The 23,221-nt window shown below is 46.4% G+C and overlaps 1 protein-coding gene across 1 annotated transcript in view; it reads right to left on the bottom strand.

Annotated features, from left to right (window-relative positions):
* Cfap43 (cilia and flagella associated protein 43) overlaps positions 1 to 19,791 on the bottom strand; it is an 89,025-nt gene extending 69,234 nt beyond the window's left edge. The window contains exons 1-6 of the mRNA XM_052183964.1: positions 19,565 to 19,791; positions 18,099 to 18,352; positions 14,445 to 14,541; positions 10,226 to 10,393; positions 7,474 to 7,624; positions 2,675 to 2,834 (exon numbers count right to left, since the gene is read on the bottom strand). Of these exons, the coding sequence (XP_052039924.1) occupies positions 2,675 to 2,834; positions 7,474 to 7,624; positions 10,226 to 10,393; positions 14,445 to 14,541; positions 18,099 to 18,352; positions 19,565 to 19,689 (955 nt within the window). The 5' untranslated portion in view covers positions 19,690 to 19,791. The remainder of the gene's footprint in view (positions 1 to 2,674; positions 2,835 to 7,473; positions 7,625 to 10,225; positions 10,394 to 14,444; positions 14,542 to 18,098; positions 18,353 to 19,564) is intronic.
* Between the last annotated feature and the right edge of the window lie 3,430 nt (positions 19,792 to 23,221).

Here is a 23,221-nt window from a genome sequence, read left to right as displayed (position 1 = left end):
TGGCACATAAATCTTTATCAAATGAAGTGCAGTAGAAAAGTAATCCCACACGTCGTTTGCAATTACTAAGACATTGTCTTTGGGGAGGAAATAACAGAACCATTTTACCAGTTTGTGTAGGGAAATCCGGTAACTACACGGGCTCGGATGGTACCCATCGGAATGTTTGTCTGCTGCGCAGAACACATCTGATGTTGGCATCTGGGAAATACATCCTTTTCTTATGTCACTGCCCAGCAGTCCCCACTGCAGTACAGCTGCTACTGGAGTAGTGAGAGTCCAGGCCTGGAGGAGGTGCTGCTTGCACCTATTTCCAAGACCTCCCTTCCCAAACCGTGGCTAAATTAATCTGCACAATCATAATTCTGATAGATCTATATTCCCACTTAGATGTCTTTACACTCTCAGACCCCTGACTGAGGCTATTTGTCAACTTGTATTTAATAACATTAACGTCCCTAGAGGATGGAAATTATGTGACATTGTCCTTGTTATTATATAGGTTATCTCTGTTATTCCTTGGCCAGTCCCTTTCACATTATAATGGCACTTGAAAAATATGTATTTGTCTTCAGTAAGTGTGTGTGTGGGGGGGGGGGAGGGGGTGTAGTTCAGGCTGGTTTCAAACACATAATCCACCTGCCTCAGCCTCCTGAGAACTGTGATTACAGACTCCTGTGCCACCACACCCAACTGATAAATGCATACTTAAAAGCATTTATAATACACTGCAAAAAAAAAAAAAAGTATACAGAAAAGAAGTTGTGAATTGTGCTTAAGACAACGTGATTAAGCTCAGCTGTGGCCACTCGGTTCTGTAATGGGATTAAACAAAGTTAAACAATAAAGCGACCTCATCTGATGACCAAGAGAGAGGCTTGGAGTCATTGTGCTAGGACAGGGTGAGGCTCCTGCTGAGTCGCGGCTGGGTGTCCCAGTGTGGGCACCTAATGCATCTGAAGGTCGAGGTGGGGCTGGGCGAGGGTCCACACAGAAGGGGACAAGAAAGAAATGGACATTCCTCACAAAGGTAACCTTAGAAGGCAGCGAGGGAGCACAGGAACCATAGACAAGTTTTAACATGTTCAAGTGAAGGTCTTGACAGAATGAGTTGATAGAGGTTTGCTCTTGGAAAGCGTCCAGGTAACAGCACTGTGGATTCTCGGCTGAGGTAACAGCACTGTAGATTCTTGGCTGAGAGGAACAGGGCTGGAGGGCCAGCGGTAACATGGAAGAGTGTCGGGGAAAGCTTTGCCAAGGAAGTGAGAGCCTGAGATTGGGCGAGGGACTCCGTGAAAGATACTGAAGTTGTGAAGATCTGCAAGAGGGAGTGACGTGAGCCAGGCCCTGGGTGGGATGGGCAGGAAGAGAAGACAATGAGCCAAGTCTCTGAACCAACCACCAGGAAGAAACACAGCTCAGCAAAGACTCACTCTGGGGCTGATGGGAAATGACGGCAGAGGCAGGGGGTGGGACCTCAAGACAGAAGAGACCCTGAGTTGGACGGTACGCATGAGCAATTTGATGGTAGCCAGCTGCTTGCTTTGGACTGGATGTAGATTGTCGTCAGAAGGGGCTAGGTTTGCTGCAAAGTTCCACGTGTGAAAAGACGACCTGGGGAGTTTAGGGCGCAGGCTTGAGTAGCTGGCCCTGGAGAAGCCCCCTCTTCAGAGCCCATACTCGGGCGAGGGTGGGTTCCTGTGGTCCGGGCCTTACACTGGCCATGTCTGATGGAACAAGAATGGATACTGGATATAAGGGAGAGCTGATAAGCTCGTCCTTGAAATAAATGACATATAAGAGGCTTGCGGCATAGCACACTAAAAGAGGTAGCTGTCCCAGAAAGGTGTCTGGAAAGGGATGGGGACGGAAAGGGACATGATTAGTTGACTAAGCGGAACAGAGGAGGTTAGCGGAGCGGAGATCAGAACTTGGGAGTCGAAGGCTTTATTCCCGGGACTCTGGTGTCAGCCCCACAGCTCCCAGGAATCGGAGTCTGTTTGTTTTGAGATTGTGTGTGGTGGGAGGGGAGGGTACTTGTGCTACAGTTTGTATGTGGAAATCAGAGGACATCTTGCAGGAGAAGGTTTTCTCTCTCCACCCATGGGGATTAAGCCTGGATTGGTGTGGCTTGCTGGCATGCACCCCAACTTGCCGAGACATTTTACTGGCTCATGGAGATGAGGATGTTCTGTAAATCTCGCGTGTTGTGGAGCTACAGGTGTATCTTCTTGGGGTGTCCCAAGGATTTTATGACATGACTATATAAAGTGGTATCTTCGGGTATCCTAACACTAGAAGCAGATGAACTCTTAGTAAGCAGTGAGTATCCACAGGACTTGCTAATAGAGAATCAAACTTGAGGTGGCTCAGTAAAGAGCACTGACTGTTCTTCCAGAGGCCCTGAGTTCAAATCCCAGCAGCCACATAGTGATTCACAACCATCTGTAATGAGAGCTGATGCCCTCTTCTGGTGTGTCTGAAGATAGTTACAGTGTACTTATATATAATAAATAAATAATTCTTTAAGAAATAGAGAGAATCAAATTTAAGGAGGCCCCAGGATGTCTCTAAGAAAGGGGGAAATCAGGGACCCTCAAACCACCATATTGAAGGATATGCAAAGCTAACCCCACAGCTTACTTCAGGACTCTGAGGCAGAGCAGTTTCTTACCCGGTACTGGAAAGTCTTCCGCCTTCTGGAGCACGGTCACTTTCAAGGTCTCTGTGTTAATCATCAGAAGATGGCCCTCTTCACACCCAACGTACAGGTCGCTTGAGGGAGTCCAGCAGTGCATAGTTGGGTGAAGCAGAGGGTATATGTCATCTTTTGGCTTCAGGAGAGAAGAGCATCCATGTGTTAGGATAGCAATCATGGTCAAGGGCCACAGAAACACCCACCAAAAGAACCGTCACAAAGAAACCACAACGAGTGGCCAGCGTGAACGTGTAGGTCTTTCATTTTCAACACAGGAGTCAGATCTCTTTCCCCTTCACTCTGTTTTTTCCACTGTGAACAACTAAGGCTCTCCTGCTAATATATTTGATTAATACCCTATTAACTATTTCTTAGTGGCCACTTTCAGCATCTCGAGTCCTAAATTGGATACGAATAACCCCTCTTCAGGAAAGATTATCATTAGCATCCTTGGCTTCTGCTCTTTTTGCAAAGGTCCGCTTGGGGCCTCTGCTTAGCTGGCTTTCAAAGGCAAAGAGATGACCTTTAGCCTGACGCTGTGGCTCCTCTTCTTTGGTCCACGATCTTCCCATGCACCTTCAAGTTCATACAAGTGAAAGAATAGAAAATACAGCCTAACGCCAGCCTTTGAAGGAGTCCCAAACACTTCATATTTCAGAGCCTGCTCTTTGTGCTCTTTGTTAGAAACTAGGTAAAAGGTCACATTCCAGAGACCGCCCTTTGTTCAGAGTTAGACAAAAAGGCCTTGAATAGGTGATCCTGGCCCCACAAGGTAACTGGAAATGTCCTAAGCCTATCTCGCTTCTGTAAACTGCTTACACCATTACCCCTATCCAGGAGTTCACGCAGCTATAGACTCCAAGAAAATAGGAAACTAATTGGTCCACTGAGCGCGGGCTCTGATAATTTAAACTGATTGGCCTAAAAACTATGGAGTGGTACAAATCGATTGGCTCGCATTTCGTGGGCTCTCCATGCTAAGAAATGATTGGTTTGTGATTCGCGGGCTTTGTTGTAAACTTATAAAAGCTGTCGCAATTCGGCACTCAGGGTCCACAGTCCTCTACCGCTGTGCTGTGTATGGCTGTGGAACCCAGAATTCTGGAATAAAGAAATCCTCAAGTTATTGCATCGAGACCGTTTCTCGAGAGTGATTTGGGTGTCGCCTTCCGAGACATGGGGTGCTGGGGCTCCCTCGGTTTTTGGGGGTCTTACACAAGGAATCATAACCTAAGTAGAAATTGACTTTGGGCTCAAAAAAACAAGTTTGGGCCAAGTTTAAAACAAGTTTTTTTCCATAAGAGCCTAGGGGCGGGGGTGGGGGTGGGTTAGGGGGGAGTGTCTCTCAGGTTCCTTGGGCCACAAGGATTGAGTATACTTCTTGTTTTCTTTTGCATTGAGCAGTCATGGCTGTGGCTCCAGCGACCTCTCCCCTTCTTTGTTCCAATAATCTTCTGGCCAACATGGGAAGGAATCCAGAATCTTCCTAATTGCTTTAGTTAAAGATCCCCTAAGGGCCTTTTTAGCCCGGACACCCTCTTTATAGCTTCCCGCTTCGCCTGGAATCAAGGATAGGTCGATTCCATTCCGTTCTCCACCCACCGGACATTCCAGAGTAAGAATCCTCACAGAATATTTTAACTGATAACCACTTGACCTCTGGAAAATTCCAGGCAGATCTCAAGATCAATAGATGTTAGCCAATGGGTTTAAACTGCAACTTGACTGATAAAACCTGTGCCTCTGAAAAGTACATAAACTGCCTATAATGTCCCTTCGGGTCACCTCTCCTTCGTGGGCAGGACGGTCCCGACTCGTTGGCTCATTAAACCTCTTGCCTTTGCATCAATTGTTGCCTCTGTCTCCTTGAGAGGGGGGGTCTTCTCGAGCAAGGCTTTAAGGGTCTTAGAGTGTGACCTTTGAAAGCTTAAAAACCATTCTTAGACTTGGGCCACAAAAAGAGGCCATCATTTGTCCAGGCTCACACAGATGTGATATTGGTGATATTGACTCTTCTCCCAGGGCCCTTAGCACTTGTGTGGCTGAGTAAGGAGAGGCTGTCCCTTGTCAGCACAGCATCCGACTCTAGATCCTCTTCCTAGTAAGCCTTGAACAGACCACATAATCTCCCTGAAGCTCAAGGTGGCCTTGACCAATATGTCAGAAATGTTGCCTGTAGGGCTAGACTTTGAATTCAGGATACTAGAATTTGGCCTTCCTCCTCCCCCCATCTTCCTTTTCCTCTCTCCTTCATATCTCCCCCCTTCTCTTTTTCCTTCCTTTTGCAGTGCAGGGGGCTGCTGCATGCTAAACAAGCACTCCACTTCCAACCCTCACCCCTACCCCACTCCTCCTAAGTAGCTACTAAATTATACTTGTGTGGGTGCTTGCAAGTACATATATGTGCAGGTTATTCCAATGTGTGTATGTGCACCCGTGTATTCAGATGTGCACACGTGTGTGTGTATGCACATGTATGTATGGATGTGTGCACACATGTGTGTACCTATCTATGTATTGTGCTTCCTGTAGTTCTACAGGATTAAGAATTGTACCTTGTATTAGGACTCCTGCAGATTTACTGGAAGGAGGAGGCAAGGAAGGAGGGAGGGAGCGAGCTAAGAAGGGGGAAGAGAGAAAATGAGAGAAAGAGAGAGAGGGGGAAGAGGGAGAGGGAGTGCGAGGGAGAGGGGGAGAGTAGGATTCCAGGCAAATAACTGGCTGAGCGGTTTGTTTACTTTGCTGCCCCCTGGTGGTTATGAGGAGGTGGTGCACTTTCCAAGGTGCACTTTCCTTGGCTGAACCTGGGCTGAACACGAATTAATCACGTTTCCTTATTTACAGAAGTGAATTGCTGCGGTTCATTTAGAGGACATACTGTGAACACGGACCGCTTCTCTTGTTCTCCACAGACATTTTGTGATAATCCAGTCTTTCACGGTGAGTTACTTCACGCACTTTCATAGCGAGACGGCTTCATTTTCTACAGTGCCGTTTCACTCGGGCCCGTGCTCACTCTACGGAGTTCACGGCTCAGCTCCACAGGACATCATCAGAGCAGATTCCAGTGCTCCGGAGGACTGACGGTCCTCATCTTCATCCATCCCTGTGACTCCCTCCCTCCCTCCATCTCCCTCCTAACCACCATTCTGGGTCGCATTTACCATTTGGCCACTCCAGCCACACAGCTCAGTTCTCAGTCCCTCGAATGTGCCAAACTGTGTCACCAGGGCCTCTGGACATGCTGTCCCCTACACTTGAAGCATCCCTTTGTCTGCTTGTAATAGGAATGGCTCCTTGTGCTTCAAGTTTCAACAAGGAGGCTCACACCCTCCCTCCACCCCCCCCAGCGGTGTGATGAGTTAATGTCTCCCTTCGCTTTGCTGTTAGCCTGTTTCTCCTGAACATTCCTGCTTAGTCACCAAAGAGAGTCAGCTACCTGGAAGGAGCTTGGTGTAAAAGTGTAGAAAGAAGCAAGAAGCAAGCGGCAGGGACAGGGCAACAGGGGTGAGGGGTGGGGCAACAGGAGCGAGGGGCGGGGAACAGGAGTGAGGGGCGGGGCAACAGGGGTGAGGCTGTTGGCAACAACCACTCTGGAAATCAGTCTGGCGGTTCCTCCGAAAACTGGGCACCTCACTTCCAGAAGATCCTGCTATACCACTCCTGGGCATATACCCAGAGGATTCCCCACCATGTAATAAGGATACATGCTCTACTATGTTCATAGCAGCCCTATTTATAATTGCCAGATGCTGGAAAGAACCCAGGTATCCCTCAACAGAAGAGTGGATGCAAAAAAAGTGGTACATCTACACAATGGAGTACTATTCAGCCATTAGAAACAATGAATTCATGAAATTCTTAGGCAAATGGATGGAGCTAGAGAACATCATACTAAGTGAGGTAACCCAGACTCAAAAGGTGAATCATGGTATGCACTCACTAATAAGTGGATATTAACCTAGAAACCTGGAATACCCAAAACATAATCCACACATCAAATGAGGTACAAGAAGAAAGGAGGAGCGGCCCCTTGTTCTGGAAAGACTCAGTGAAGCAGTATTCAGCAAAACCAGAACGGGGAAGTGGGAAGGGGTGGGTGGGAGGACAGGGGGAGAGAAGGGGGCTTACGGGACTTTCGGGGAGTGGGGGGGCTAGAAAAGGGGAAATCATTTGAAATGTAAATAAAAAATATATCGAATTAAAAAAAAAAGAAAAATAAATCCCTCCACCACGTTCCACTGCCCTGCATTTGCTTGTGCTCAGAGAGATGAGGGCTTCTTGCAGCCTGCTCTTTCTCCTCCTACTGTTAGCAGCGTGTCTCTTCTCCACCCCTGTTCTCCCTCAGACACTGTCTGCTTACTCACCAGCCCCTCCCCTTTGCTCCCAGGTGCTACCCCTGAGATCCACACTAACATTTGTATCTCCCATCACTGCCACTTCTCTCCTGGTGGGGGAGGGAGGGGTTATGAGGGAGGGGGTCTACTAGCCAGCTCCCACCCCACATCTCTATTTGCCTCCGAGTCCTTTAATATCAGTCTGTCCAAAATCAGGGTCACACCAGCCTGCCACCATCTTCCTAAGTGTCCAGACCCAGGCATGTGGGTACCAGGTACCTGCCACAATCTCCCTAAGTATCCAAACCCATGTGTGAAGGGTCTTGGCTTTTCAGGCCGTGCAGTAACAAGCAGGATGGTCCTCCATCCCCGGCGGTCTTATAATCAAATGAAATCCCACTTTCAAGACACCTGCCTTGGAGGGAGCAAGATAATTACCCTGAATGTCTCTGCCTCTTCGCCCACCAGCCCAGCAATGGCTGACAGTGGCAATACAGGCCCATAAATGAGATCCTTTTGCAGAGAGGTGGGGAAAAGCACATCGGTTTCGTTTAAGACCGACCCGTCTTCTAGGGGCAGCTTTACCAACCTGCAGAGAGGGGACACATCAGAACAAATGGAGTCACAGAGAGTCCATCAAATAGGTGGAGGTTCTGTGTGTCAGCGGGAGATGGAGAGGAGGCGTCCTGCCAAAAAACACACACAAGGCGACAAGGGCCCAGCAACAGCTTTTAAAAGACATGCTGTAAAGTGACAAGTCACGTGCAGTTAAGAATTAAAGGCATGAGGATTCTTGAGAAGACCCAAAGTTAATGTGTGAAGCGGAAACTGTAAACTTAAACGCTGTGGGGAGGTCTGGGGTGGGCCGGAGCCAGCAGAAGTGTCCTCTTCTTGTAGAGGTGACAGGTAACACTCAGTTCCAGCCAAGAGAGTTTCAGACATTCAAGAGCTTCTGGTTCTAAAATATTATCTGGATATTTGTGAGAAACATCTCAAACTTTGGATGTTGGCAACTAAATCATATAAAAAATATTGTGAGCTGAAGAAAAAATAAACCACATATATAGTCTGAAAAAAAATCCCCATCTTCAAGTTTATAAAGGTGGGTTTGTGGGCTGGGGAGGCAGAAACGCTGAGATAGATATCTCGGGCAGCACCCAACCGAGAAGTGAGCAAGTCGGTGGTGGAGAGATGGAAAAGGAAGAGAAGCTGAGTGGGTTGTGTGCTGTGAAGAGAAGTGGAACTGAAGACATGGTGGCAGTGGGAACAGCCTGACATGACAGTCCCGAACCATGGCGGTGTCCAAGCCCCTGATGTCACTGAGAGCCAAGTCTAGGTTTGTGGTCCTTTCCGGTTGCTGCCGGGGTCTGGGTTGATGTCAGTGGTCCATACAATCACCAAAGGCTATGAGGATGTCCCAGATATGGAAGTGCAGCCTGAAGCCATATTGATGTAGCTCTACATCAGATGGTTCTGCCCCCCACCAGCCACCACACATCGGTGCCTGTGGTCACATGGGCTCAGGGGATTAGCCCCACCCCACCAAGGGAGAGCTGCCCCCTGGGGACAACCTCCAGGGCCACTTGTACCAACACTTGTAGGATAAAAGATGTGGGAAAGACAGAGGTGCAGAAAGGCGTATGGAGAGTGCTGTTGATAGAGATGTTTGATTTCTTCTCTAATCTTTATTATTTTATTTACTTGGGTGGGGCAAGGCTACAAGGGCAGAGGGTGGATATGGAAGGGCTGGGGAGCGAGTGGGAGTAGAGTCCATGTGGTGAGGCTCCCAAAGAGTCAATAAAAAGCATGTTTAAAAAAATATAAAAAGCCAGGCAGTGGTGGCGCACGCCTATAATCCCAGCACTCTGGGAGGCAGAGGCTGGCAGATTTCTGAGTTTGAGGCCAGCCTGGTCTACAGAGTGAGTTCCAGGACAGCCAGGGCTATACAGAGAAACCCTGTCTTGAAAAAAAAAAAAAAAACCAAAAAAAAACCCAACCAAACAAACAATATATAAAAATGTGAATTTTATGTGAATATATAAAAATGTGAATGTGAAAATATGTAAAAAAAAATTGGAGAATTCATGGCATTGAATCAGAGCTTGTGTTCTACGAAAAGGAAGGCAGTTTTGAAGAATAGTCTCATAAACAGGGTACACAGTCTACAGGCGAGGCTAAGTATGCTCAAGTCCTAAAAGTTCTCTCCTGTTTCTCTTGATTTGTTTGTCTTTGGAACAGTTAAAGCAACAATGTTCAGAAACATTCAGCAACAATGTTGCAGTGCACCTTTCAAAGAAAAGTTCTTTCAAAGGGAGAAAGTGTGGGTGTGATAAAGTAGGCGCCTGCTCTGATGAAGATTTGGTAGAGACATCACCCACTCTGTTTAGAGACAGTGTTGTAAACAGTGACTGGAAACAGAGCTGTCTACCTCTACATGCTTGTGAAAAAAATGTTCTTGGAGGAAAAAAATGTGCTAACCAGAACTCTTAGATGCTTCTGGTTTAAACAGGTTGCACTTTTTTTTCCTTTCTCATTTCTTTCTGGCTTTACATGTTATCTAAGGTGGGTTTTCAAAGGTTGCAATTTCAAGAGTATGTCTTTCCAACATCTCTTGGTCTTCAGTGAAAACGGTCAGCTCAGTGGCACTCTGGGGCTTCGAAATCTTTGCTACAGACGTCCATTATCAACTAGCACTATTTGCTCCAGAACTTCCCTTTGACACGTTTCTCTTTTAAACAGATAACTCCCATGATGTTGCTCTGTGCAAACCCTGGCTTGGGTGACAGTATGCTGTGCTGCCTGCTTCCTGGATCTAACAGATTCTTGTTTTACAGACTTTACTAGAGCAGCAAAGAAACAGGAGCAAAAGGTCGCTGGTGTCCTTTTTATACGGTAGTCACATTCAAAAACATTAACTTGGGCCAATCAAGATTTGCTAAATTAAACCTGTTAGAACAGCTCTCAGAGGACTTGGGGAGTCAAAGAGAAGCTGACACGTGAGCAACCACTCCGCGCCCATCACAGATGCAGATGCAGGAAACTGTTATGACTCGTAGTAGGCTGTATGTGTGTGTGTGGCTGCACCTGTGGATATATCACGAGAGGCCACTGAATTCACCAGCGTGGCCCACTGTTGGCTGCAGACACCAGCGGAGATCAGCACATGCTGTGGGATCCCAGAGGCTCCTACCTTATCCTGAAATGATGCTCCTGGTTGCTTCTTTCGATGGTCCACACGCTCACGGCACTGGAACTCGACAGACACATTTGGTGCCAGTTCATGGGGTTGAAGGACATCTGGCTTACATCCATTCCAGGATTCGATTTTTTGCACAAGATGATATTGGCTTCCCAGTTCCTCCGATGGGAATGGGCGATGGATGAAAACATAAGTTTTGTTTAATTGTAGGTCTGGAAAATATCTAATTTCCAGACAACTTGCATCAACCAGGACATAGGTTATGATATCCTATGACATAAACACCAAACTTTAAGTGACTATATTTAAATGAATCTCTCTAAGACACTAAATTTTAAGTGACTATATTTAAATGAATCTAAGGAATGAAAAAAAATATGTATGTATGTATTATATGTATGTATATATATGTATATGTATTGCTCTGTCGTACCGGGGTTATTTTGTCCTTCTTGTTTGATCTGAATTTAACACACTCAAACCCGGGGAATGGAAACATCATCACATTAGTGTCTAAATCTGAAAATGTTGTACCCGAGTACTGCGTGTTGATGTGGGTGTCCTGCATTCATAGACCATTTACTGACATCTTTATTTAAAAATTTTTTTCATTTAAAAATCTGCTACTTGATTTTCCCATTTGAGAAAATAGCCTCAAATCCTGCCAGCTAAGCTCTTTGCTGGAGGAATGGGGAGCATACACACACACACACACACACACACACACACACACACACACACACACACGTGCGCGATGAATGCTCTTTGACCTTGTGACCTTTGCACATGGCACTCTTCTGCTTGGCATCCTTGCCGTCTTAGACTGATCTCAACTTATTTTATACTTTAGGTAGTGCTACGGGTTAATGGGTGAGGCAAGCATTCATACATGTCCTAATCTTCAGACTATGACCTTATTTGGAAATAGGATTTTTTAAAAAAAAAACAATAGAGGTAATCAAGTCAAGCTGCAGTCATTAGGGTTGGCCCCTAATTTAAGATCATTGATGTCTTCCTAAAAGGAGAGCATTATGAAACAGACACGTGGGAAAATGCCACATGTGAATGAAGACAGGTGTCAGGGTGGTTCATCTTTGGGCCCAGGAACACCAGAAGTGACCACCAAGGCAGCCATGGGAAACGACCAGGCACAGAACAGACTGACTTACAGCCCTCAGAAGGGACCAAGCTCGCTCCCATCCAGAGCCTAGAATTCTGGGCTCTAGAATTTGAGGCAATGAATTCCTACTTCCTAAGTCACCTGCTTTGAGGTATTTGTTATGGTGATCTCAGAAAGCCAATACGAGGGTTATTCCTCCCTGAATCCTCCTCCACTCTTAGGTTAGGGGCCGTGATGGTTTGTATATGCTCGGCCCAGGGAGTGGCACTATTAGAAGGTGTGGCCCTGTTGGAGTAGGTGTGTCACTGTGGATGTGAGCTTTAAGACCCTCACCCTAGCTGCCTGGAAGCCAGTATTCTGTTAGCAGCCTCCAGATGAAGATGCAGAACTCTCAGCTCATCCTGCACCATGCCTGACTGGATGCTGCCATGTTCCTGCCTTGATGATATTGGACTGACCCTCTAGCTCTGTAAGCCAGCCCCAATTAAATGTTGTCCTTATTAGAGCAGCAGATGTGGCATCCCCTGCTACATGCTCCTGTATAGCCAAGATCCCTAGAGGCTGTGAAACATCTCAGTCGCTCCAGGCTTAAACTCTACCCAGCAATTTAACAAGCAACTTAGGAATAAAACAGTTCAAACTTGGAGAGAGAACATTGGTGCTGGCTGTTTCTAAGACAAGGTTGGGAAGCATCTTCCAACCAGCTTTCCCTGACAAAAGCAGACTCTGTCCCTTGCTTTGACCTGTGTTTGACACACAGGAAGAAATGAATCTTTGCTCTCCTTGTATATTGATTAACAGGCCCCAGTGATAAGGACAAGCATGCTCTATAGGGCGGAGTGTTTGTGAAACAACTGTGGCTGTATGTATGGCCTCGGAGAAGAGTTTGATCAAGTGCTTTGGCGTAGAGACTTAGAGACATAACTGTTCTTGTACTTCACCTACAAGTACTTAACTACCCCTCCTCTTTAGACCGGGCTCACAAACTGCTGTCCGTGGGTGTGTTGGTCCCTCCTCTCATTCATGTTCAGGTTCTTTGGGTCATGAAGACATCTGCCATAAGAGGATCCTCTTCCTTATAAAAAGAGACTCTGGATAGCTAACATGCAACTACATGTATACTTATCCCATGAGGAAGCATAGGATACTGTTGAGATACACAGCATTAGCAGATTTCCAAACCCTTGAAGATGCATCTAAGCACCAAAGTGCATGTACAGTACCTGAATATGAAATGTGTAGAAATGGCAAATGAACCCTGAGTGACAGGAACACGTCAGAGGCTGGCTGGTGTGATGGTGGGTTAAGAGCGTGTGTAGCCAGGAACCACAATGAGGTTTGGGAGGTACAAGGAAACTGTGGATAAGGGATGTATCTGTTGTCCTGATTATGATAATAGTGTCAAGGGTGCTTGTACCAACCAAAATTTAAGCTGTATACTTCACATATGAACAGTTCAGAATACATGAGTTATATCTTGGTAAAGCAGTGTGTGTGTGTGTGTGTGTGTGAGAGAGAGAGAGAGAGAGAGAGAGAGAAAGAGGAGAATGAGGAGGAAGGAGAGAAGGAGGAGGAGGAGGAGGAGGAGGAGGAGGAGGAATAATGAAACTCAGTGCATCAAGCATGATTGGAAAACATTTTACCAGTGAACTACATCATGAGTCTTCAGTAGAGTGCTCCCTTCTTCCTCTTTCTCTTCCTCCTCCTCCCTCCTCCTTTCTCTTCTTCTCTTTTCCTTCCCTAGGGTTTTATACTTTAGAGCAGGTATCCAGGTTGGCCCAAAACGTCATCTCCAAGGCTAGACTTGAAGTCACCACAATCTTCCTATCTCAGCCTCTCAGGTACTGGGATTATAGGTGCAAACCGCCCTACTGAGCGTTTGATGGCTCAGCAGTTAAGAACACTGAATGTGCCTTCAGAAGATCTGTATTTGATCCTCAGAACCCACAGGCAGACAAAATACCCACTCAAATAAAATAGTAAAGTAAAAAAAAAAAAGTGGTACGTAAGTCGTAAGCGAAACTTGGCTCTCTGAACCAGGAATCTTAGATTTTTGTGTAGAAAAGGTGGTATTCAAAAATTGGCCTCAACCACCCCAGGAACATCTAGCACTTCCCACTGAAAAAACAAATCCCACCTACCTAGAGAGGTTTATGCCAAAGCTGGCAGAGAATGCACCCACAAAGTTGGCCACATGAAAGGGCCCAGCACAGACACAAATGTGTCTAACCCATAGGTTTCTCTGCCCAGCTGGCCAGTGTGGCCAATGTAGAATGTTCCAGCCCAAGAATACTGTTTGTACTGGCTAGTTTTGTGTGCCAACTTGACACCGGCTGGAGTTATCACAGAGAAAGGAGCTTCAGTTGGGGAAGTGCCTCCATGAGATCCAGCTGTGGGGCATTTTCTCAATTAGTGATCAAGTGGGGAGGGCCCCTTATGGGTGGTACCACCTTTGGGCTGGTGCTCTTGGGTTCTATAAGAGAGCAGGCTGAGCAAGCCAGGGGAAGCAAGCCAGTAAGAAACATCCCTCCATGGCCTCAGCATCAGCTCCTGCTTCCTGACCTGCTTGAGTTCCAGTCCTGACTTCCTTTAGTGATGCACTGCAATGTGGAAGTGTAAGCTCAATAAACCCTTTCCTCCCCAACTTGCTTCTTGGTCATGTTGTTTGTGCAGGAATAGAAACCCTGACTAAGACACTGTTCTAGGGCCGGCCACGAACCGCTGACTTCAAACTGAGCTGGAACAGAGTCCATCCTACTTTCAACACAGAAAGAAAGCATGCCTAATAACTCAAGAAGAACCGATTGCTTTGGGGAGAGATGAAACTTGATGGAAACACCGCTCATGCCACTAAGTAGGGAAAGGTTGTAATTCAGCTGCTGCAGTTTCTGTCCTGACACATTTCATAGCTGAGCGTAAAGATGTTATTAAATCACACAACCGGGATAATCATCCTTCCTATCTTCCCTTGTTTGGTGTTTTTCCATGCGGATCCCCTTTGGTAAAATCCATAGGGGGACGATGCAGGTGAAATCAGGGGGCAGGGGTGGTGGGGCGGGGAAGAGGGCACTTCAGGGTGCTGGGGCTTACCAGAGAGCCAGCTCAAACTCTGGGAGAGATGAATAACTGGCCAGGTAGGTGCCACAGTAACTGAAGCAAAGTAGAGTGTAGTCCAGGAGGATGTCCCCTAAAAGACAAAATCCAGGACTCGACTGTCACATCCAGATGAGCGCACAGCCTCACAGACTGCTTCTCTTTCCTGGCGATTGGCACACACCTCTAAAGTACTTTCCCAGGAGGTAGTCGATCCCCTGGCCCTTGTCTGAGAGGTGTTTTCGTCTTGTTTTGTTACAAACAGGATCTTCCCATGTAGTTGAGGTTAGCTTTAAACACATGGTCCCCTGCCTCCGCCTCGAAGTGCTAAGCTAGGATTCTAGCCTTCCTCCACTCACACCCATTCCTAGTAAGATGATTAGGTCACAGTCTTTAGACTCTGGTGCAGAACTGAGCAAAGTACCCTAGTGTCCCAGCCTAATTTGGAATGAATGGTCTATAGATATGAGACAATGGGATTACAACAGTTACTCAAACGCCAAGTGTCTTCTTGGGAGGTTCTAATAATTCTAGCTAATATCCTTATCAATAAGGATTTATAAATCCTTAGGCCATATCTGGCCCTCAACTCAGTTTTTTTTCCAGTTCTTAGAACAACTTTCTGTATACACTTTAAAAGCCTTGGCAATGAGATGTTTACGAGGTGGGTCTTGCGGAGGCCGAATGAGGGACAGAGCTGATTTCTCCTTGATCTGCTCCTTCGTGTGGGTGCACAGCCTAAGCTCAGCCTTGGCATTTGAGCTTGTGGGCTTGCTCGGAGTCTTTTAATGACTGTTTCTGTTCCTACACATCTCACTGTGTGTGTTAGACTGTGTGCCACATGTGTGTGCATGCCTGCAGAGACCAGAGTGTTATCTCCTTCAGCTAGAGTCATTCATGGCTGTGGACTTGTGGGTGCTGGGATCCACTGGTCCTCTGCAGGAGCTGCTGTGCTCCTAACTGCGGAGCCATCTCTTCAGCCCTGCACTTTTTATGTTAGAGTGACCAGAGCATACCACTAAAATGTGACTTTGTCATTGAATTTATTTAGCATGAGCTAACAAAGAAAACAATATATATTTATTGATAATGTGATGCAAAATAAGTAAATAAATACATTTTCTGTGGGATGAGACCTTAATACAGCTATTTTATATCCTTCAGACACTTTCCTCATTGTCAACATTAATATTAAGTTCTAATTGTTATATAGTTATAAATTCAAAATTTTAAATATATGATTTTTGAACAGAGTTTTTAAAAGTCTAGAGAGAAAAAGTATATCTATCTATCTATCTATCTCTGACATCAAGTTTGGTAAATTTCTTTCTGATCTTTTTTATCTTTCAGATAGAACCTCATGGAGCCCAGGCTGGCCTTGGATTCACTAGATAGCTCAGGATAGCCTTGACTCCAAATCCTCCTGCCTCTTCCTCCCCAGTGCTGGGCTTACAGGCATATACTTCTATGCTCAGTCTTTTTCTTCTGTGTGTTTACATGTAAAATACATACAAATATACTTTCTGTATATATAACTTTGTCATTTATAGTTGTAATAAGTGTTGATTGAATATCATATGTAATATGCCTCATTTAAAAAATACAGTTTAGATCATACAAAGTACTCTATCCTATTGGTTTCTTGTTTACATTACATGATGCATTTTATCATGTTCCTAATATTTTTCAAGCATTTGATTTATGATGTTTGCAATAATAACCCTTTATGGGTTTTTCAACATACCAGTTAGGGGTTTGGGCTACTTTGTCTTTACAGTGATGAAACTCCTTTTAATGATTTTGAACATGGACCTATAAACACTACATTTCCTTCACACTGACTTCTGCTTGTCACAGTGGTCCAGATGGGCTCTATCAGTTCATCAGCTTGCCAGGTCCCATTGCCAGCAAGGGAGAGGCTATCAGTGTCTGCACAGCTGCAAACACACTGTGAGCCTGACTGGGAGGAATAGCCCCTGGGTTGAAACCATGCTACAAACGATCATCTACAAGCATCCTTGGTGCTCTGGTGCTTGCATTTGTGTGGGCGTGTGAGCATGTGCTTGCTGGAGACACCCACGTGGAGTCGCTTTCTCTCCTTCCAGTTTTGCATGGAGACACCCATGTGGAGTCGCTTTCTCTCCTTCCAGTTTTGCATGGAGACACCCACGTGGAGTCGCTTTCTCTCCTTCCAGTTTTGCATGGAGACACCCACGTGGAGTCGCTTTCTCTCCTTCCAGTTTTGCATGGGTTCTGGGATTTGAACTCCCGGCAAGAGCTTTTATCTGCCCAGCCATCTTGCCGGCCCTAAGCTTTTCAAAAGCAAATATTGTCAGACAGCTTTAATAGAATCGACCACTTATGTTTTGTCATCAGTCTGGGAAAGTCCTTTGCCATTCATTCCTATAAGATTGTAATCCTTTAAGGTTCTTAAGTGCTGTGAGGACATTTGATTATATTTTGTAATTTATTTTCCTCATTCTAGTTGCATGCTTTGTGCTCGCATGCGCATGTGCACGAGCGCGCGTGCCTGAATGTGTGTGTGATCTGGTGTGTTTTAGTTAGGGGTGGTCATAGAATCTGGATCCTCCTTCCTCATCTTCCAAAGTCTGGATTACAGGTGTGTGTAATCAACCCCCATGCTCAGATTCAGGTTGTATTAAATGGGGGCAGGGATCATTAGCTAGAGGCTCCTGAGGTGTATATAGCTACTCAATCCATGAAAATCAGTTTTATTTGTGAATGATTCAACAGTAATAAAAATAATAATCATGGATGTGTGTGTGTGTGTGTGTGTGTGTGCCCATGTGCCCGCTCCTCTAGTATCAACACAAAGTAAACATTAGAAGCTATGTTTAGCTCCATTTGTGGTTAAAAACAGAGAGGTTCAGACTTGCCTTTAGTTATTCAACTATCAGTTTGTGTAACAATTCCAATTCCAAAAATCGCCAGAAAAGAAGAAGAAACATTGTTGCAGAAGAGGCCAGTTCTCTAACCCTTGTGTTTCTCACCGTTTAAAACGCACATCAATCACCTGAGAAATCTTGTTCAAACTAAGGTGTTGGTTTGTTAGGTCTGGGCTGGGAGTCAGTTTGTGTGTATTCTGAGGGAGTGGTTGTTTCTTTTGAACTTGCCCAGGCTGGTTTCCAGCTCACAGGCTCAAGTGAGCCCCCCCTTTAAGCTTCTAACTTCCTGGGTCCACAGGCATGTGCCACCACAATGGGATGATTCTGCCCTTTTAGCTAGTTTCTGAGGCAATGCCAGTGCTGACAGGAAGCACACCACAGCTAAGACAGAAGGCTGTGGTATCCTGGGGTTAATAAACCTTTAGTGGTCAGCTTGTCTGCTTCTGTTTGAAAACAGCCTTTCACAATACAAAACACCTTCATTGACAAGAACTATATTTCTTCACATAAAAATTTTGTTCTGCAGCCAGGTGTGGTGGTGCACATCTTTAATCCCAGCACTCAAGAAGCAGAGGCAGGTGCATCTCTGAGTTCAAGGCCAGCTTTGTCTACAAAGTGAGTTCCAGGACACCCAGGGCTATACTGAGAAACACTATCTTGAAAAACAAACAAAACAAAACTCCTCCAGTTCCGGGGAGGGGGATGAGGGGGGGAGGGTACGTAAGGGGGAGGGTGTCCCAGATACCTTTTAACTTGGTTCTTCTGGTCAGTGAAGGAAAGCTGTATATGTAGATGACAGGTTTAAGTCTGCGGTCAGAGAACGCCACAACTTCACCAGGAACGTTAGTTGCCACGACGCCCACAATCCCATTGATACACTGGAGTACAGTCTTCTTCTTGGTTTCGAGGTTAATGAATATTACATAGTTCCCAGAAGGGTAGCAGATGGTTTGGTCATTGACAAAATGGACGTTCTGACTAGGGAATCCTTGCACCCATCTTTGAGAAAAGACAGAGCACCATCAGTATAATCCGTGCTTGCTTCCCTTTCCACGCAGTGACTAGAAAGCCATCCCAATCTTTGAAACACGTGGGCTCCATCTTTAACTCCCTTTCTGCTCTCTTAACTCACGTGCTCACTGTGAGACCAGTATGAGTCAATGGACTATAGAAATTTAAAGAGCGATAGATAGGTAGGTCTCTGGCCAGTGAGATGGCTCACTAGCTAAAAAGGAACTTGTAGAAACCAATGTATCCAGGGTTCATTTGACTTTTTTTCTTTAAACTAAGGTCAAAATCAATTTTAAAAAATCAACTAAACATAAAAAGACCCTTTGAGTAGGACAGCACACTATGTAGTCCTAAACCATATGACTTGCTTATTGTTTACACGCATGAAGAATACTTGACTGTTTTAGACCTAGAAACACACATAAACACAGGGGACAATGGAATGTGAAACCCACGGGGACAAAGGAGTTAGAACGTAAGAGGTGCATTTTAGGCGAGGATTGTGTGGTGTGTATATGATGGAAGGAAAGTCTGAGAGAAGGAAAATTCCATTTTATTTAAATATTAAAGATATATTTGAGAGTGGAGGAAAGACAGCAAAGGACACTGTTTTCGGAGTCTGACTCCCCCCACCCCCACCCCCACCCCGATGAAATGGAAGTGCACTAACAGTGACAGAGGACACTGAATTGCAAGCCATCCTCCAGCACGTGGAGGGACAGAAAAGTCTCCTTATAGCTCTTCCCGCTGTCTAGGGCCCAGCAACTCTGCACGCGAATCCGGCGTGAGAGGGAAGGAGTTAGAAGGGAGAGAAGACACTTGGCCGGTGGGGATTGCCCAAGAGGATGCTGATGAAGAGGAGGGCTGAGTGGGCTTCCGGAGCTCTGGGGCTGGGCACCAGAGTAGGAAGAGGAAGAAGAAACAGCAGGTGGGGGGGCAGAAACACCAGGCAAACAAGTGAGGATAACAGAGTCACGGTGAGGTGGGAAACTGAGGGCCAGTCGGTCAGGAGACCGAGGGGTCGAACAGAAGAGGCTGCACAGGGCAGTGTGTGTGTGTGTGTGTGTGTGTGTGTGTGTGTGTGTGTGTGTTAGGGGGTTGGGCGGGGGGAGGTGGAGAAGCAGAGCGAGTCTGCTTGGCGGGTCCGAGGACTGCGGGTCCGGGCAGGGTCCCCCCTCCTCCAGCCCCGCGATGCCGCACCTCACCGACAGGGAGGCTCCGGAGTAGTGGGCGGAGGCAGAGGCAGTGGCAGTGGCAGAGGCAGTGGCAGTGGCAGTGGCAGAGGTAGTGGTAGTGACTTCGTCGCGCTCCCGGCCTTGCGACATGCCGACTCAGCCTACTCGGGGCTGCGGCCGTTACTCCGTGGCCCTGCCGGGTCGGGCTGAGAAGCCCGCGAAGACGCCACTGTTTACGCCTGTATCCGGGAGACCGGGAACCCCGTGCCCATTGGCTGGCGTGCTTCGCCTATGGGCGAGCGGCAAGCGAAGCCAAGCGATGGGACCCTTGGCTGCGGATGCTAGAGTGGCTCCGCTTCGGCAAATAGTTTCAGTATTAATATATGTCAAGACAGTTATTAATTTTGCATGCTGCCCTGCCATGCTGCTTCTAGCTACACGCCAGAAATATTTCATGTATTTCCCTGCACGGGTTGAGCCTGCTCGGAACCCAGTGGGCAGAAAGCCAAGTCAGAATCCAAAGGGTTAAGGGCACAATGGCTGAATTCAGGTGTCTCCTCTGTTAGCTCAAGGAGGCCGACTGCAGTGTTCTGGTGGCTGAGAGGCTGATAGGCCATCTCTCTTCTCCTCTCTCCTTGCCTCTCTTCTGTCTAATCCTTTTCTTCCCTGGGTTTCTCCCTCCTTTCTCCAGTTCCTTCCTTCCCACCTAGCCAAGAAAATAATATGTTGGGTTCCCCATACCCTCCCCCACCAAGTGCTCATGGCCGAGCCCCTACTTCTCTGCCTCCACTACCCTCTTTTTTTTTTTTTTTTTTTTGAGACAGGGTTTCTCTGTGTAGTTCTGGCTGTCCTGGAACAAACTCTGTAGAGGAGGCTGGCCTCGAACTCAGAAATCCGCCTGCCTCTGCCTCCCAAGTGCTGGTATTAAAGGCGTGGGCCACCACCGCCTGGCCTCTACTACCCTCTTAACTCCCTTTCCCATGTCCTGAATAAACTCTATTCTATACTAAAAGAAGATAAAAAAGGAGGAGAAAGAGGAGGAGGAAGGGAGAGAGGGAGGAAGAAGAGAAGAAGAAGAGGAGGAGGAGGAGGAGGAGGAGGAGAAGAAGAAGAGGAGGAGGAGGAGGAGGAGGAGGAGGAGGAGAAGAAGAAGAAGAAGGAAAGAAGGAAAGAAGGAAAGAAGGAAAGAAGGAAAGAAGGAAAGAAATATGCTGGGAATGGCTGGGCGTGGTCTAGGGAATGTTCACACCATAGCTGTAACTGTTACAGTGGTGGGATGGGGTTTTCTTGACAGGAAAGGTATCCTGGCCATTGAGAACCAAGGAATACCACCTTGTCACACCTTACAACAAACGAACCCAAGAGATGTATTGAGAGGGGAAAACCCAGGAGGATGGATACACTGCATGGTCTAGAAGCAGCAGTAAACTGAACAGAAGGTAGACTTTAGATAGCATTTCTTGGGTGCTGCGCTTTCCAGGGTCGCCTGGGATTGGTGGGATTTTTTTTTTCCTGATCTTAGGGCAAGCTCAGAGATTGGTGGGATTCTTTTTCTTGGCCTTGGTCTTGGGGTCAAGTCAGGGTCACAGTGTTCATTCCCTTGCCCTTCTTCCTTACAATAATAAACTATGAGTGTGTTCACGTAGGTTGAAGAAAGGAGGTTTTTAAAGAGAGAGAGAGAGGAACAAAAGGAAGAGTATATCAAACATTTGAAGCAATAATCCACGGTATCAGTGTTTAATAACAAGAATGGTGTTGAGGTAGAACAGAAAGATGAGAAAGGAAAGCCCCTAACCAGAGTCTGGCAGCTGAGAATCAAACATTCCGAATGTAGGATAAAACCCATCAATTCTGGAACAGGAAACCCCACCAATCCCTGAGCTCGTTCAAGCTCAGGAATTGAAATCTCACCAATCACCACCCTGGAAATCTCCATCCTGGAAAACTCTGCGCCTCAAGAAATCTTACATAAGCCTTGCCTTCTGCTCAAATCGTTTGAGCTAGAGCAGCCACGGTCGGTGGTATTTATTTACCTCCCAATTAATCTCTTTTTGTGTTCTGTGACTTTGTGGTACTCCTTGGCTCCGGCTTGCCAAACTCTCAGAGCAGAGCTGTAATGCTTTTGGCAGGGTAGAGCTTTGGCTGGGGAAACGTCCGCTGCCTGAGCCGAGCTCTAACATTTTCATTAGAGCAGAAGTGCGACACTTTCACTGGGGAAATCATCCTCCACTGCCCAGGAGCAGAACTGTTACACTCCCATTGGGAAAACCTTCCCCTGTAGCAGCTGGAGCAGAGCTGTAACATGTTTGAAACTGAAGCCTTTCACTTCAGAGCTGCAACATTTACACCAATAATTAAGCAAATTAGCATTTGCTTGAGGTTTTATCCCTTTCCAAGCAGTGCACCTGAAGTTTTCCAGGTCTCTCATCAGAATTTCCCTTCACCGTACGAAGACTTGTCTCAAACCCCTTGTATAATCTCAGTGGCTCCTGGTCATACCTCATCATGTTAACTCCATTTAGGGAACCTCCTATAATCTCTCTCTCTTTCTCTTTCTCCCCCATCTCATGTGTGTGTGTGCTCCTTGGGAGCAGAGGAGTGTCCAAACTCAGGGAAAGATCAGGATCCAGGGCTTATATGCACACACATACACACACACACACACACACACACACACACACACACACACACACACACAGGCAGTCTTTTAAGATGTAACTTGAGAGCTGCCTAAACTGTATATAAGGTTAATGCTAAGACACTCAACTGGAACGCTCTTGAGAATCCCACGCCCACACTAGTCTGTTTTATTCTTTCCCCTAGGAATCTTTCTTTCTCGTAAGCACTGTATTTAAAAAAAAAAAAAATCTATGATAAGCCGGGCAGTGGTGGCGCATGCCTGTAATCCCAGCACTCTGGGAGGCAGAAGCAGGTGGATTTCTGAGTTCGAGGCCAGCCTGGTCTACAGAGTGAGTTCCAGGACAGCCAGGGCTATACAGAGAAACCCTGTCTTGAGAAAAACAAGAACAAAAAAACAAAAACAACAACAACAATAAAACTATGATAAAAGTGTGTTTTAATAAACTCTTCTTTGAGAAGACCACACCCACACTCTGGGTGTGTGCCTTGTTCGTTCCTTGAATTCTTTCATTCTTTTGTTTTTTTGAGAAATGTGTAGTCCTGGTTAATCTTTTGTCAGTAGTCCAGGTTGGCCTCAGACTTAGAGAGATTGGCCTGCTTCTGCTTTCTAATGCTTCGACTTCAGGTATCTGCTGCCACACTGGGCTTTTTCTTAACAAACTCTGAATCTGCTTCCTATTGGCTTGTCCTGTAAGCCCAGTGTATGCACGTATGTATGTGCGTCTGTGTGTACATGTCCATGTCTGTAGTGTGTGTGTGCGTGCATGTGCGTGCGTGTGTGTGTGTGTGTGTGTGTGTGCATGTAAGCCCTGGATCCTGATCTTTCCCTGAGTTTGGACACTCCTCTGCTCCCAAGGATGAACTTCTCAAGCTAATTTCAGAGGCAGTGTGGAGGTGAGGCACTATACTTCTCTCCCTGACTCCGCAGACAACGTCAGTGAGTGAGTTACTTCAGAAACACAAATGACCACATTTGTGCCTTTCCGTGTTAGAATTTATTTTAGAACAATGAGCTCACAAGTTACATCAATTCCACTGGCTT

This window comes from Apodemus sylvaticus, chromosome 1, assembly GCF_947179515.1.
Source record: "Apodemus sylvaticus chromosome 1, mApoSyl1.1, whole genome shotgun sequence".
In the NCBI taxonomy this organism is placed as follows: domain Eukaryota; kingdom Metazoa; phylum Chordata; class Mammalia; order Rodentia; family Muridae; genus Apodemus; species Apodemus sylvaticus.
Note: the sequence above shows the minus strand (reverse complement) of the source record. Positions and strands in the feature narration are given on the sequence as shown.